The sequence below is a fragment of the Colletotrichum truncatum genome (assembly GCF_014235925.2).
Source record: "Colletotrichum truncatum strain CMES1059 chromosome Unknown Contig_0003, whole genome shotgun sequence".
Lineage (NCBI taxonomy): Eukaryota > Fungi > Ascomycota > Sordariomycetes > Glomerellales > Glomerellaceae > Colletotrichum > Colletotrichum truncatum.
The window spans coordinates 2316879-2331579 of NW_027222400.1; the positions used below are offsets into that span (position 1 = coordinate 2316879).

General features: G+C 52.7%; 4 protein-coding genes across 4 annotated transcripts; 3 read left to right on the forward strand and 1 right to left on the reverse strand.

Moving 5' to 3' along the window:
- Positions 1 to 2070: 2070 nt before the first annotated feature.
- Positions 2071 to 3648, forward strand: CTRU02_205526 (uncharacterized protein; the record flags this gene model as incomplete). The annotated part of the gene is made up of 1 exon (XM_036722826.1): positions 2071 to 3648. The coding sequence occupies one exon, from the start codon at positions 2071 to 2073 to the stop codon at positions 3646 to 3648; it is 1578 nt and encodes a 525-aa protein (XP_036585723.1).
- A 931-nt stretch (positions 3649 to 4579) lies between these two features.
- Positions 4580 to 6049, forward strand: CTRU02_205527 (26S protease subunit rpt4; the record flags this gene model as incomplete). Its single annotated transcript, XM_036722827.1, has 4 exons — positions 4580 to 4790; positions 4941 to 5327; positions 5412 to 5868; positions 5929 to 6049. 4 exons carry the CDS (start codon positions 4580 to 4582, stop codon positions 6047 to 6049), a joined length of 1176 nt encoding a protein of 391 aa, XP_036585724.1.
- A 4638-nt stretch (positions 6050 to 10687) lies between these two features.
- On the forward strand, positions 10688 to 13186 carry CTRU02_205528 (glucosamine-fructose-6-phosphate aminotransferase; the record flags this gene model as incomplete). Its single annotated transcript, XM_036722828.1, has 5 exons — positions 10688 to 10692; positions 10848 to 10918; positions 11014 to 11245; positions 11336 to 12909; positions 12966 to 13186. The coding sequence occupies 5 exons, from the start codon at positions 10688 to 10690 to the stop codon at positions 13184 to 13186; spliced, it is 2103 nt and encodes a 700-aa protein (XP_036585725.1).
- A 503-nt stretch (positions 13187 to 13689) lies between these two features.
- Positions 13690 to 14611, reverse strand: CTRU02_205529 (proteasome component pre4; the record flags this gene model as incomplete). Its single annotated transcript, XM_036722829.1, has 3 exons — positions 13690 to 14303; positions 14371 to 14518; positions 14582 to 14611. 3 exons carry the CDS (start codon positions 14609 to 14611, stop codon positions 13690 to 13692), a joined length of 792 nt encoding a protein of 263 aa, XP_036585726.1.
- Between the last annotated feature and the right edge of the window lie 90 nt (positions 14612 to 14701).

The window sequence follows — 14701 nt, forward strand, 5'->3', positions numbered from 1 at the left end:
AGACAATATGGAGGTGTCGTCTCTGAGCGACCAGGCAAGGCACACACAAAACAACAATCCAGAAAGGCGGCTGGAGAAACCATGAGTACTACGTAGTAGGGCAAGGTATGGAGGTATGTTGAACCCCCCTTGACGCCATGTGGCTAGACTCGCACATCAAAGTTCGATGCGAGTTTGCTTCCTTGGTCATTCCCCAGACATTGCTTCGCCTCTAAGGTCTGTCACGCACGGAAAGGGTCTCTGATTAGTCAATCGAGCACTATAGCGTGAGAGAGGGAGCCCATCAACCCGTGTCTGGGATTGACGAGGGTTTGCTAATCTCGATGTCGGGAAACACGGAGCGGAGGCGTCTGTCGGATTAAAAATACCCACATGGGCTTTGTCACCCGGTCGAGTTGCTGGAGACCTTTTTAAAATTTGAGCCCCTGAAAATGCCATCTTCTCGGAAATCCGCCTGGACGACGACAGAAGCAAGTGAACAAGAGCTTCGGAGCAGAGGGGCCTTTGAAATTCGTTTGGCCAGCATCTGGATTCACGGCAGAAGGTCTCGCCCGCTTGGCTTTTTCCTCATCAAATGTGTCGGTGCTTATTCGTAAATCGTTGCCGAGTCAAGATGCATGAGTTCCCCCGAGTGAATGTTCGCCTTGAGAGATTCGATGTTATTGGCCTGGGTCATGCATATGTTGTTGAATCGACGGCTGGATAAGAAGGCGATCATTCCCCCAGTCAGGTTTGCTAGAGAAGCGAATTCCCTAGGTTCATCAAAATTCATTGATATTACCTGTAACCCGGAAGGGACCTTGCCCTTCCCGCTACCAGCGCACCATTACTGGTACACACACACACACACACATACGTTGGTCCAAGTGCAGGATCAGAGTTTCGTTATTTTTATATTACCTTATCAAAAGCACGCCAGATACTTCGGACCAATAGCGACTTCTAGCGCGGCAGTGTTTGTGTTGATTCAAGACGTCAGCCAACCAAGCGCAAGACCTTGGGCGAAGACGGTAATTGCTTCTCCGTCTTGGACTACCTTTACTACGTACCTTGCTCAAGGCATTACAGAAGTCCTTTCGTGCAGAAGAAAGCAGGCACAACGTCTTCCGTTTCACGCGTCCCTCTTACCCCTACCTCCACCCCACCTTCGGAGGAGACGCGACGTTCAATTTAAACCGTCCCTCCCTGGTAACCCGCACGCCACTTATTGGACCCCCAATTTCGCCCGCTGGAGATTGATCAGAGAGATCAATTCCATTTCGCCTTCGGGGGCCCCTTTCCCCTCCGGAGGTGTGTGTAAGGTACTGCAGAATCCCCACTAACATAGCTGGTAACGGGAAAGTCTCAGGCACAAAGAGAGCCAGCTGGACTACCAAAGCACTCACCGTACCCGCACCTCCGCTGTGGCAGAGCCCAACACAAACCCCTGACGCCGGAAAGTTGCGTCGTGTCACAGCTCCCAGCACCAGCTTGCCCTGCCTTTACCTTGTCTGGTTTACCTTACCGTTGGTTCCTGGTCTTGCCTTCCTTTCACCTTCGCCCTACCGACCGACCCGCCTGTTTACCGGCTGGCGTTGAAGGAGTCAGTAAACTTTCTGGCCGCTTCGTCCAACCTGGAAACTATCCGTTGACCAACTCGCTTCGCTCTCTACCTGTCTGCTGTCCAAACATTACCTTCCTTACCACACCTCACCCAACGAAATAATACGCCGTACGTCTCTCGAACCACCGGCATACGTTCCTTCGTCCGAATCTCCTTTCAACCTCCACCCCTGGACGCTGCTGTGCACCCAGTTACTTAGACCGCCGCTGCCCATATCACTTCTGCTTTACTTGTTGCACACCGGACTGCGACATTGTTTTGGGACCCCCTCCCACGCTCTCTGGCGCATGGCTTGAATGCACCATCGATACCCCAGCTGAGACGAGACACCAACAGACTCTCTGTTGAATCGTTACATTTCATTTGACGTTATCCAAAGAACCCCCCAAAAGTGTGGCCACCCTTTGCCACCCCGCATCTTCAGGAGCAGCCAAACTTTCGACTTTTCCCATAATTCAACCGAAATCATGGCTACGGCGAACGAGAAACCTCCTTCTCTCCGATGCGACTCCCCCTCGCCCGAGATCGTCCCGACTCCAGCTATTGGCGCCTGCCCTGAGCTTACCCGCTGCCTGTCGACGGCATCTTCTGTCTCTCATAGTTCAACCACCGACAGCACCTCCCGCGAGTCCTTGGGAAGCTTGGGAAGCAACTCGAGACAATCCTCCGGCAACTACAGTCGTCGCTCAGATGTAAGCTTCGTATCCTCTCGCCAGTCAACATGCAGCAGCATGGATGGCCGCTCCAGCCGCCGCCGAGGATTCGTCCGGCCACAGGGTACCGACTTTGCTGCGAGTGCCCGGCACAGGGAAAGCGTCCTGAGCTTAGGAAGCATTGCCCATTTGCAGTATTACTTTGCGCGGACCGGTCTCCTCGACGGCAAGGGTGCGCAGTTGGCGAGGAAGAACAAGGCGAAAGGAGGTCTGGACCTCTCTTCTGTGAGCAGCTCCGGACTGTCATCGCCGAGAATTGGCTCTGATGGCGAATCTTCATTCCCATCTTTAAGTCCCGACCTTTCTTCCCACCAGTTTGGCCCCATGGTGGAATCTCCTACCGAAGAATACTACTCGGACGAATTCGACGACCCGGAGGATGTGCTACCACCCACTACCAGTACATACATCCACAGACATAAGCCTATTCCCAAACCGCCAACGATCGAGGAGCTCAAGGCCGATCTTACGCAGTCTCTCGAGAAGGCCGCTGCTGCGTTGAAAGATGCAAGGGACAACAAGGAAGCCAACGCCAAGGCGGCCGCCGAAGCTGCCTCGCGACCAAACACGCCAAAGAAAGGAGGGATGGGTTGGTTCGAAGTCCAGGGCATGCACATTCTTGATGTCATGACGCTTGCCATTCGTGCTGCCAAGAACTACTATACGGCCCACGAAGTTCCGGAAAGACTGGACGCCATCAAGTCTGAAAAAGAGATACGCACGGAGTTGTTCTCCGTCATGGAAACCCTGAAACAGATGGCAACCCGGAAGTGGGCTGGTGGAATGAAGGATGATGAGTACGTCACTCTCAACTCCTGGATTCAGGGGCTCTTCAGCATGCTGAAGACGGAAGAGGAGATGGTCGAGATAGAGAAGGCGGAGCGCAGCCGCTGGACCTGGATGAAGGGCGATTGGACTGGCAAAGAAGTCGAAAGAGAATTGGCGTTCATGGCCTCTCTTGATCCCCGCGCTGAGCCATTGCCGGAATACACGCCTGCAGCTTCAGCGACCGAGTTTCCCACGCCATTTCTCCAAAGCCTGCAGAATGGAATTCGGCTTGTCGAGCTCCACAACTCGGCAGTGAAAACGTCGAAGCGGAGGTTCGGTTTAATTACCACCTTTCACACCGACACCGATAAGCCATATCGGTGCGCTGACAACATTCGTTACTGGGCCAAGGCAGCAGAGCTGCGATGGGAGGTTCTTCTAAAAGTGGATGCTCTCGGCATCGTTTACAACAGCAGTCCTGAAGTATGGATCAATTTCGAGAGAGCCGTCATGGCGTGGTGCCGCAAGGTCCGCGAGGAGATCACGTCTGAGCTGGAGGGCTAAGGACACAAGTATCTCAGGCTACCGTCGTTACGATTGATGCCCCCCAAATACCCGTCTTTTCTGGAGTTATCGGTGGATATGTTTTTGTTTGTTACCATTTATTCTGGGAGGACTACCATCATCTGCATCACATATATGCATCTACAACAAGCTTACACAACTTATTGGCATCAATATCTAGTATCCAGAATGGGGGAGGCTTGATTATGAGACGTTGATCCATCATCTAATGCGATATGGAATATACACGCGTCAGGACAATCATTTCTTATTATTCATAGTATATACTTGGAGGTAAATACAAATCAACTCGAAGATTGTACCGAGTTTTTATTTTGATGAAACTTGAGCCGTTCAAATGGATACATAGTTCCTTCGGATCTTAGTGACTTATTGATAGAACGACGTGAGCTGTCTGCAGTTCCTGCTGGTTTCAAAGTACAAAATCTCTCGCAACGTATAGTTTACAATACGATTGCATGCAAGTTACAATAGGTTCTTACCGTAGCCCTCCTGCCTCCGACGTCTCATTAGAATGAACTTTTTCCTGGTAGGGACGTTCCTGGGGCGGCAGGAACCGCATCGGCGATAGGTTTATCCGGAAACCAGAAACTCGGCCAATCACAGGCCCCTCGGCAGAGCTTCGGTGGCAGGGATCAACAGGCGCTGGTCGAAGCTGAGCCGTGTGCTGTGTGTGAGGCAGAAGGCTGCAGCGGGAGGTACGTCTTCACATCGAACCTCCGAAAACAACGATTACATACACCATAGCTATCCACCACAACCACCACCATCACCGACCGACGGACCTCATCTTGCCTCCCCCCCCCGAGCGATTCCGACACGAAACGACTCCTACAAACTCAACGAGGTCACGAAACTCTACAATTTTTTGTTCTTTTTCTTCTTTTCACCAAAACACACATAACCAGAGATGTCTTCCGACGACGAACGCCAGAAGGCTCTCGACTCGTACCGTGGCAAGCTGCTCGAATCACGAGAATGGGAGGCGAAGCTCAAGGCCCTCCGGCTTGAGATAAAGGACCTGCAGAGGGAGTACGACCGTACCGAGGACAACATCAAGGCGCTGCAGAGTGTTGGTCAGATTATCGGCGAGGTCCTGAAGCAACTCGATGACGAAAGATGTGAGTAGAGGGCATCCCGCCTCCTCCACCTCCACCTCTTTCCCTCCCCCACCGACGCCTACTGCCAGTGCTATCACCATCACCACCGCTACCGCCATCATCTGCTTGACTCTGTATACAAACTGTGCTGACCCAAACTCTTGCCAATAGTTATCGTCAAGGCCTCCTCCGGCCCCAGATATGTCGTCGGATGCAGATCAAAGGTCGACAAGGCCAAGCTCAAGCAGGGCACTCGTGTTGCCCTCGACATGACGACACTCACCATCATGCGGATGCTTCCCCGCGAAGTCGACCCCCTCGTTTACAACATGTCTTTGGAAGACCCTGGTCAGGTAAGCTTCGCCGGAATCGGTGGTCTTAACGACCAGATTCGCGAGCTGCGGGAGGTTATCGAGCTGCCGCTCAAGAACCCCGAGCTCTTCCTACGTGTGGGCATCAAGCCTCCCAAGGGTGTTTTGCTCTACGGACCTCCCGGTACGGGAAAGACACTTCTGGCTCGTGCTGTCGCGAGCAGTCTCGAAACAAACTTCTTGAAGGGTACGTACATGCACAATCTCAAGCTACAATGATTGCATAGTATGTATGAGAGGGTAGCATATGCTAACACTGGCCAAATCATAGTCGTCTCGTCAGCAATCGTCGACAAATACATCGGAGAGTCCGCACGATTGATTCGCGAAATGTTCGGATACGCCAAGGAGCACGAGCCCTGCATCATCTTCATGGACGAAATCGACGCTATCGGTGGACGCAGATTCTCCGAGGGAACCAGTGCAGACCGTGAAATTCAGAGAACGCTCATGGAGCTGCTGAACCAGCTCGACGGTTTCGACTACTTGGGCAAGACTAAAATCATCATGGCAACGAACAGACCCGATACTCTCGACCCCGCCCTGCTTCGTGCCGGTCGTCTGGATCGTAAGATCGAAATTGCTCTGCCGAACGAGGTCGGACGGTTGGAGATTCTCAAGATTCATGCGTCTGGTGTGGTGACGGAGGGCGAGATTGACTTTGAGAGCGTGGTGAAGATGAGCGATGGTCTCAACGGTGCGGATTTGAGAAACGTCGTTACGGAAGCGTAAGTCATACACTCATCACCTCACGATGACCTGAAGAATGCTAACATGGGCTTGTGCAGTGGTCTGTTTGCCATCAAGGACTATCGGGATGCAATCAACCAGGACGACTTCAACAAGGCGGTGCGCAAGGTCGCCGAGGCCAAGAAGCTGGAGGGCAAGCTCGAGTACCAGAAGTTGTAAGGCGGCTCGGAGGCGGAGTCGCCATCATGATGATGATCAGGAGGGACGTGGAGAGGACAGAAGAAAGACATCAAAACGGAGGCGGCTGGGACAAACATCATCGGGTCTTGGCTGCTTCGGGAGTCTTTTAATGTGTTAAACAGTGTACAATACCCGAGTCAAGGTTTGGGGTTGTTGGCAGTGGGATCATAGAGACGTACGGACGTGAATAGAAACTGCAGCAAACGAGTCCTGGTCATTCCTAGAAAGCGTCGACAATGTCGATATTCGTATCGTGAACAAGGTTTATGGTGTTGCTCGCACACCCTTACGGCGATCGCCGGTATGAGTTCCCGTGCACACGGAGCGCTTGGGCTCCCGGATTGTTGAAAGAAGAACCAAGTTTAGACTGGCCGGGGCCTCACTCCGGTCTCTTGGGTGCGTTTGGCGAGGCTAAGGATGGGGAGGAGCTAAGCTTGCCGCAGCTCCGATTTTGTATTTTTTATTCTCCCCCCGTCGCTCCTTTGAAGCTATTGATAGTGCACAGCCTCTGCTGGGCTGGGGGGGCCTGGTACAGAGGATGAACAATGTTGGAGGCGGAGTTCACCCGGCGCCACGTGCTGAAGGATGTATGTAGACCAAACCAGACCAGGCTATCAGCAGTGAGCTTCTCTCCTCCAGGGTAATCCACCACGACCGTCGAATCGAGCGACTTCGGCTGAGGAGAAATTCCAATAGACCCGAAGTCAGCGTAGGGCTGGGAAAGGCAACAGGATGGGTAGCGCTGTTTGTTGTTATTGTTGAGAAGGCCAGGGTTGTATGGGGTGGATGACAAGCCACAGCGTCTGACGGACGCATCCACAGCTGAGGGGGTGGATTTAGGCAGGAAAGCTCTTCTGCGTTTCTACTGGATGCGATTTGGTTTTGAATGCCTTTCGAGTCTTACATGATCTCTTTCTCTGACAGAAGCCACATGCTTGTGATCCTATCTGACGGGGAGAGAGCCAACGGGTGGGGAATGGAGGTCGCACATTGTAAGCTTTGGAGGGTCTAAAGGTCAGGTCCTGCATCTGTAATTTGACGATTCCAACCTGTCGTGCAAAGGGGAAGGCTGCTGCATGCGGACGGCGGGGCTTTAGCTGAGACTATTGCAGGCCAGGATGATCTCGCACGGCAACGAATAGAGACAAAGGTTGGCCACATGTTTTCGATGCGAGGATTGCTGCGACACTGGATATCAGCAACTGCATGCGGGAAGTCCACCGCAGACGGAGTATCAAGTCCTTGCATTGGGCGTCCATCGTGACAGCTTCTCAGACGAGCTGGTTGTCGTCGCCTTGTGCCAGTATGGTAGCAATTGTTGCTCACCCATCCCCCATGTGGCCCGCACCATCCCTTCCTCGTCCAGCTTACCATTTCCAGGGACCTTGGAACATGGCACCCACTTTGAAGCTGACATCAGAATGCCCTAGGCAGCGCGCAAGGAGCGGTTGACAGATGCACAGGCTTCTTTTGGCCTTGGCCCTTTGGACTAACATGTTTGTTTAGCCCCAGCTGGGTTATCTGCCGCCGTGTTGTCGGAGATCTGGGTCGAAATTCGATGAAGCGCCGCGATGTGCGGTGGCATTGGGGGATGCCAAATGGTGATTTGCAGCAGAAGCGACCTAGCAGGGTTTTCTCCTCGGGGCGGGTTGTTATTTTTGGTGATTTTCTATACGGTCTTCGGAGTAGACGATAGCTTGCCCCCCTTTTTTGTTTTGGCCCATTCTCACGATTCGCCATTGAGGCTGTACCTTTTTTAGTGCGCTGTTCCCTTCCTTTTTACCTTCGTACCTGGACGCCCCCACCCTCACCCTCCTTCTTCTTCCACCCCAGTTCTCCTCCATGGGTGTAACCAGCAACCGAGCCAAGCAGCAGAAACCAGGGGACCCGACTTTACTATGTAGGAATTCCTGTTGACTGGTGTCGCAGTGCCGACGATCTCCACTGGATTCCTTCTAGCGTTGGACAAACAAGGTGTCTGCACCCAGAGGGCTGGGGGCCGAGACCAGGGAATACGAAAGAAAGGGTCAAGAGTGATGATGTCGGCGATGGAACCCTTGAGGGAAAAGTCGTTGGACAGGGCAGACGGAGTGCTTGGGACTTGGGTGGGGTTGAGAATGGCCAAGGCAGGTGGCCGTCCGCATCAACCCCAAGAGAATGGGTGTCTTTTTTTTTTTTTTTTTCCCCTTCACTGGAGGTTACACGGGGAAAAAAACATTCACTTCCGGATTCGGTGACAGCGAAAAGGGATGACGCTGTATTAATGGCAGTTTTGGTTTCTTGAAGTCTCTAATTCTTTTCTTTTTCGGTCGCCCCTTTCATTCTCGGTCTTGGCCTGGACGGGTTTGCGGCGGCGGCGTGTGTAAGTCAATGGGTTGAAAAAAAAAAAAAATTAAGAACGTTTTGGTTGTTGGGATGAGGTGGTTTCTTAATCGAATCTTAGGATACGGTGAAAAAGGATTGGACGGAGGAATTGGGGGCCACATGGGCAGATCGGAGGGGTGTGTGCTCGGAAAGTAAGGCAAGGTAGCCGGAGGAAAGGCCAAGCAGGGTAGGCCGCGGAACGAGCAAAAGGGCGAGATAGCTTGGATGATTGTGTTGAGGCGAAGGGAAGACCAAGAGGGTGAGGCGCTGCCTCGGACATTGGAGAAAAGAACGAGATGGAAAGCGTGGCGTATGATGATGGTAAGCATTTGTGAGGAGCAGTCAGGGTTGACAAAGATTGCTATGTACTAGTGGACATGATGAGATGCGGTAGGAGGAGCTGTGCTGGATGGGAGCTTGCCCCAAGCTGGTGCTTGCCATGCTATGTGCCTGGCAGGTCTGTTGGATTTGGAAAGCATAGCGTAACCAAAAAAAAAAAAAAAAAAAAAAAAAAAGTAGCTTGCAACTGATGTAGAATTGCTAGCGGTTGCGACACTACGCAAACGACAAGCGCAGGGGTTCTGGAGATATACGCTTAACACAAGGCAAGATAAATATGCTGCCTAGCCTGGCATCTCATTCTTTGCAGAAAGCGTTCAGGGGCAACAGGGGATGTAACTAGAGGGCAGATGTACTGGAAGATCAACCCTTTTCTCCTCAGCATCACTGTATCCGTAACAGGATGTTAGATGAAAAGCAGAGTTGCTCCCGCACCTGTGTGTTGTTGACGGTACGTACCCAAGACGATCTTCTGGGCTAGTGTAGCAGCCGAGTGGCCGAGCCAGGGAATGGCGCCACAGCCAAGGAGCAAAAAGAGGGCTGGAGGCACCACATATCCGTACCTTGAGGACGAGGAGGAGTGTGGGCGGTCTCCCGCGCTGCGCCTGCGCCCGCGCCCACTCTCACGCCTGAACATGTCACTGGAAAAGACGACACTTCCTGCCAGGGCACACTGACAGGACAAGACGTCACAGGGATCTACCTTTCACAAGGATATGTAAATGACCCGAGTTGAAGATGTGAAGCAATCTAAGATGTTCGTAGGGCACACGGATAGCCATGATGCTGCTGTTATGCAAGTAGGTAATGGAATTGGGCTGTTGTTATTGCTGCAGGATGTGTTCTGTTGTTAGTGAGGTGTGCTGTTGCCGGTGAGGTGGGGCTCTCTCCAGAAGCTGCCCCTCACTCCTGCTTCCTCAGCTCTCAACTGGCTGGCCAGGTCCGTGGCCTTCTCTCCTAGACCATGTCACCTCCAGAAGCACTTCAGGCTTCCTGCCAGCCCATCGAATCCAGATCCATTCGTTGTCACAGCGCCTGCTGAGTCCTGACATGCTGTGTATGCCACCCTTGTCAAGATATGCTAGACAACTCACTTCTTCCGTCTAGTTTGATCTGTCTGGCATACCCGAACATCCAACGCAAGCGAGCGAAGACAGCCAGACACTGATGGCTCAGACAATCAAACGGGACGGGAACGAGAACAGAGCTGTTTCGTCTGCTTGCAAGACAATCAATCACTAGAATTCGGCCAGATATTGGTAGCACTCACTGCTGCTGCTTGTGCTTTTGTGCTTGTCGGCAGCTTGTTCAACCAAATGAGCCTCATCTTCACAGGCCACCGATTGACATGCTTAAGCTATTAACTTTGTTCGACGTCGGGCCAGGCTCGACTGCGATCTTCACATCCGTATCCATCAACGCACAAGCTGGCACAAATAGCTGTCTCTTGTGTCTTTCTTGCCTCCATACCATGCCTCGCCTGCCTTAGCGTTGGTAACAATAAGCAGACGTCTGCCTCTCACCTCAACCCGTGTTGCGCCCTTTCCCCCCTCCCCTCCTCTGTCATCCATCATCAATACGAGCACGCCCCTGCTACCACCCCGCCCACCGCCCACCTCCACGCCTCTCACGCCTCTAGGCGCTACTCTGTGCTCTCTCCACGTACACAATACACGCCTCCCCTCCTCTCTCCAGTTGTCCAGCACACACATAAAGCTGCTCAGCTCCCGCCTTCTTACCATCGGCTTTGTTCTGCTCATTCTCTCTCGATCCAACTATCCATCTCTCTCGCTCTTCTTGATACCCCTCATCGCCATCTCCTCGACCTCTTTCTCCATCTAGGGTCTCTCTCTTCTCTCTGCGAATTGGTATTTACGTCTTTTTCTGGGCTTCTTTTTTTGCGTCGAATTCAACATGTGGTATGTCCCCAAATTCTCCCCTCTCCCCCTGAAAGCTTGCCCACAACCTCCCCCCTCCATGCAGCCTGGGCGAACCGAAAAGGCGGCTCAAACACTCGCCATGGAGGCCATTGGGAATAATGTGAATCAGTGAGCTGACACGATTTCCCCGACAGTGGCATTTTCGGCTACGTCAACTACCTGGTGGAGAAGGACCGTAAATTCATCCTCGAGACTCTGATCAACGGTGAGTACACCGCCTCCTGAAAGCTCCAATTGGAGCCAATCAGCTCCACCCACTCTCCTCGGAAGTTCTTCTTGCTGACAAGACACCGTCACCAGGTCTTTCCCGTCTCGAGTACCGTGGCTATGACTCAGCTGGTCTAGCTATCGACGGCGACAAGAAGAAGGAGGTCTTCGCTTTCAAGGAGGTTGGCAAGGTCGCTAAGCTCAAGGAGCTCATTGCTGAGTCCAAGGTCGACGAGACCAAGTACTTCGACTCACATGCCGGTATCGCCCACACTCGCTGGGCTACTCACGGTCCCCCTTCTCGTCTGAACTGCCACCCCCACAGGTACGTGTGCCACTCGAACGAACAATAGCAAACTTTCGCTTTGGAGTTTTTGTCCTGTAAATTACTTGTCGCTGACAATTCTTTAAACAGATCTGACCCCACTTGGGAGTTCACCGTCGTCCACAATGGTATCATCACCAACTACAAGGAGCTCAAGACCCTCTTGGCCGCCAAGGGCTTCAAGTTCGAGACCGACACCGATACCGAGTGCATTGCTAAGCTCGCCAAGTACCTGTATGACCAGCACCCCAAGGTCGGCTTCACCGATCTTGCCAAGGCCGTCATCAACGAGCTCGAGGGTGCTTACGGCTTGCTGATCAAGTCCGTCCACTACCCCCACGAGGTCATCGCTGCCCGCAAGGGCTCTCCTCTTGTCATCGGTGTCAAGACCCAGAAGCGCATGAAGGTCGACTTCGTCGATGTCGAGTACGCCGATGAGCAGGCTGCTCTCCCCGCCGAGGCCGCTTCCCAAAATGCTGCCCTCAAGAAGCAGGACAACCTGTTGAACCCCAATGCTCTGCTGGGCGCTCCTGACAAGTCACTCCTGCACCGCTCCCAGTCGCGTGCTTTTATGACTGACGATGGCATGCCCATGCCCACCGAATTCTTCCTCTCCTCTGACCCCTCTGCAATTGTAGAGCACACTAAGAAGGTCATGTACCTTGAGGACGACGATATTGCTCACATCCACGAGGGATCGTTGAACATCCACCGTCTTAAGAAGGCCGATGGCAGCTCCAACGTGCGCACCATCCAGACCCTGGAGCTTGAGCTCCAAGAGATCATGAAGGGCAAGTTCGACCATTTCATGCAGAAGGAGATCTTCGAGCAGCCCGAGTCCGTTGTCAACACGATGAGAGGTCGTCTTGACAGTGCCAACAAGACCGTCACCCTCGGTGGTCTTCGCTCCTACATCTCGACCATCCGCCGCTGCCGCAGAATCATCTTCATTGCGTGCGGTACTAGTTATCACTCATGCATGGCTGTCCGTGGTGTGTTTGAGGAGTTGGCTGAAATCCCCATCGCCGTCGAGTTGGCCTCCGACTTCCTTGACAGACAGGCTCCCGTCTTCCGTGATGACACCTGCGTCTTCGTCTCCCAGTCTGGTGAGACCGCCGATTCCCTTATGGCTCTTCGCTACTGCTTGGAGCGCGGTGCCCTGACCGTTGGTATCGTCAACGTTGTTGGTTCCTCCATCTCCCTTCTCACTCACTGCGGTGTTCACGTCAACGCCGGCCCTGAGATCGGCGTTGCATCTACCAAGGCCTACACTTCTCAGTTCATCGCCATGGTCATGTTTGCGCTCTCCCTTAGCGAGGACCGTGCTTCCAAGCAGAAGCGTCGTGAAGAGATCATGGAGGGTCTTGCTAAGATCCCCGAGCAAATCAAGGACATCCTTACCCAGGACCAGTCTATTAAGGAGCTCTGCTCCAAGACCTTCCAAAACCAGAAGAGTCTGTTGCTGCTCGGCCGTGGTAGTCAGTTCTCCACTGCCCTTGAGGGTGCCTTGAAGATCAAGGAAATTTCTTATCTTCACTGCGAGGCTGTCATGTCTGGTGAGCTGAAGCACGGTGTTTTGGCCCTCGTCGACGAGAACCTGCCCATCATTATGATTCTCACTCGCGATAACCTGTTCAAGAAGTCGCTCAACGCCTACCAGCAAGGTATGTTATGATAGTCGTTGATATTCTCGGTGTTTAGTACTAATTGTGTCGAATAGTTATTGCTCGTAGCGGTAAGCCCATCGTCATCTGCAACCCTGCCGATGAGGAGTTCAAGTCCAGCGAGGCTGAGAAGATCGAGATCCCCAAGACCGTCGACGTCCTGCAGGGTATTCTGAACGTCGTTCCCCTGCAGCTGATCGCCTACTGGCTTGCTGTCATGGAGGGCCTGAACGTTGACTTCCCTCGTAACCTGGCCAAGTCCGTCACCGTCGAGTAAACGGCTTGCAAAGAGTAAACGAGGTTGGTTTTTTTGTCAGATGCTTGTCTCGCCATAGGAGTTGGGTTGCCAAAAGGAAGGCTGGCCCTTTGGTGCTATTTAATGTCACAGCGGGCTGATTGGAGGCGAATCAGATGTGGAGAAGCCCTTAGATGTATTACTCGGTATTGTGAAAATGAGGGAAATGGTCCAGCATGGTAGATTTAGGGCCTGTCAAGATAAAGGGGCGTATTTTTGAGGTTAAATGCCCAGTAAGGCAACCTGAAACAATGAAAGCAATATTGTCTATTTCATTTAGTGTTACACTCAAACACCTCGATCCTTTTCGTGATGCTGATGACACATGGAAGGAAAGTCGCCCTTGGACTTGTCTCTTCTGTTCCTCTAGAATCGCCTGTAGTAATCCCACATGATCAATCGCAAGCGGCTATCCCAGTAAACCAATAAATGTCATTTCATTCCTCTAGTTCCCATCGAATCTGTCCCCTTGATGTTTATACGGCCTAAACAACCTGGGTGCCGTAGCCACGGATCCGTTCCGCAAACTTCCAGCTCTGCTTCTCCAGCTTCTCGTTCTCCTTCAGGTCCACTCCATCTTTGGTCACAACAGCAATAGAGTACGAGTCCAAACTGCGAGCGTCGCGGTAGAAAAGCACCTTCATGCACTCCTTAATGACGTCAATAGCCTGCTCCTTGGACAATTTAGCGGCGGCCTCCTCATCCGGAACATAGCGGCGCATGATGGGCTGAGCGAGAGCAGAGCCAAAGCCAGTGGCCAGGGAGGGAGAGGTGAAGGTAGTGCCGAGAAGATCGGCGGCTGCGAGGAAAGGCTTGCCAGCGTCGTCCAGGCCGGCAACAAGGAGGTGGTTCCAGAGAGGGTCGAAATCAGAGCGACGCTTGTAAAGGAGCTTGGACAGGTACTTGTGCAGGTTGGCGGCATTGAGACGCGCAGGCTGGTTAGAGGACAGGTCGTAAGACTCCTCAATGTCGAGGGACTGGAGGTGGCGATCGAGGAACTGCATATCGGAGACATCACCACCAAAGCCGACGACGGTAGAGTCGGCAAAGGTGCGAAGACGCTTGACGTCGGTGAATCGGGCAAGAGAGCCGTAGGATGCTGTTGTTGAGCAGAAATGTCAGTATTCGATTTGTCTTTGAGGGGTCGGGAAAGCTGGCTAGTGTACCCAGGTTATCGGCAGCGATGACAACACCTTCGCTGAACTTGATGGCAATGACTGATGTGCCCGTAACAATGGGAGCTTGTGTCGCTTGGTTAGGGCCGTTAAGGTTCATATAAGATGCATCGTAAGCTCCGTAGACGTCGTCTCTGGGCTATGGGAGGGGTTCAGTCTATTAGTCCATGATGCAAGGCTGAGGGTAGAGGGAGATGCGTACACGGCCCCAAGCTTGCGGTCTGTGATCCATGATGACTGGCTGCGTGTATTTGAGGAAAAGCTGGAGGAAGAGATAGCAAGAATCGCTATCGTTTGCGTGTGGGGGTAAAGTCGTTGGTTG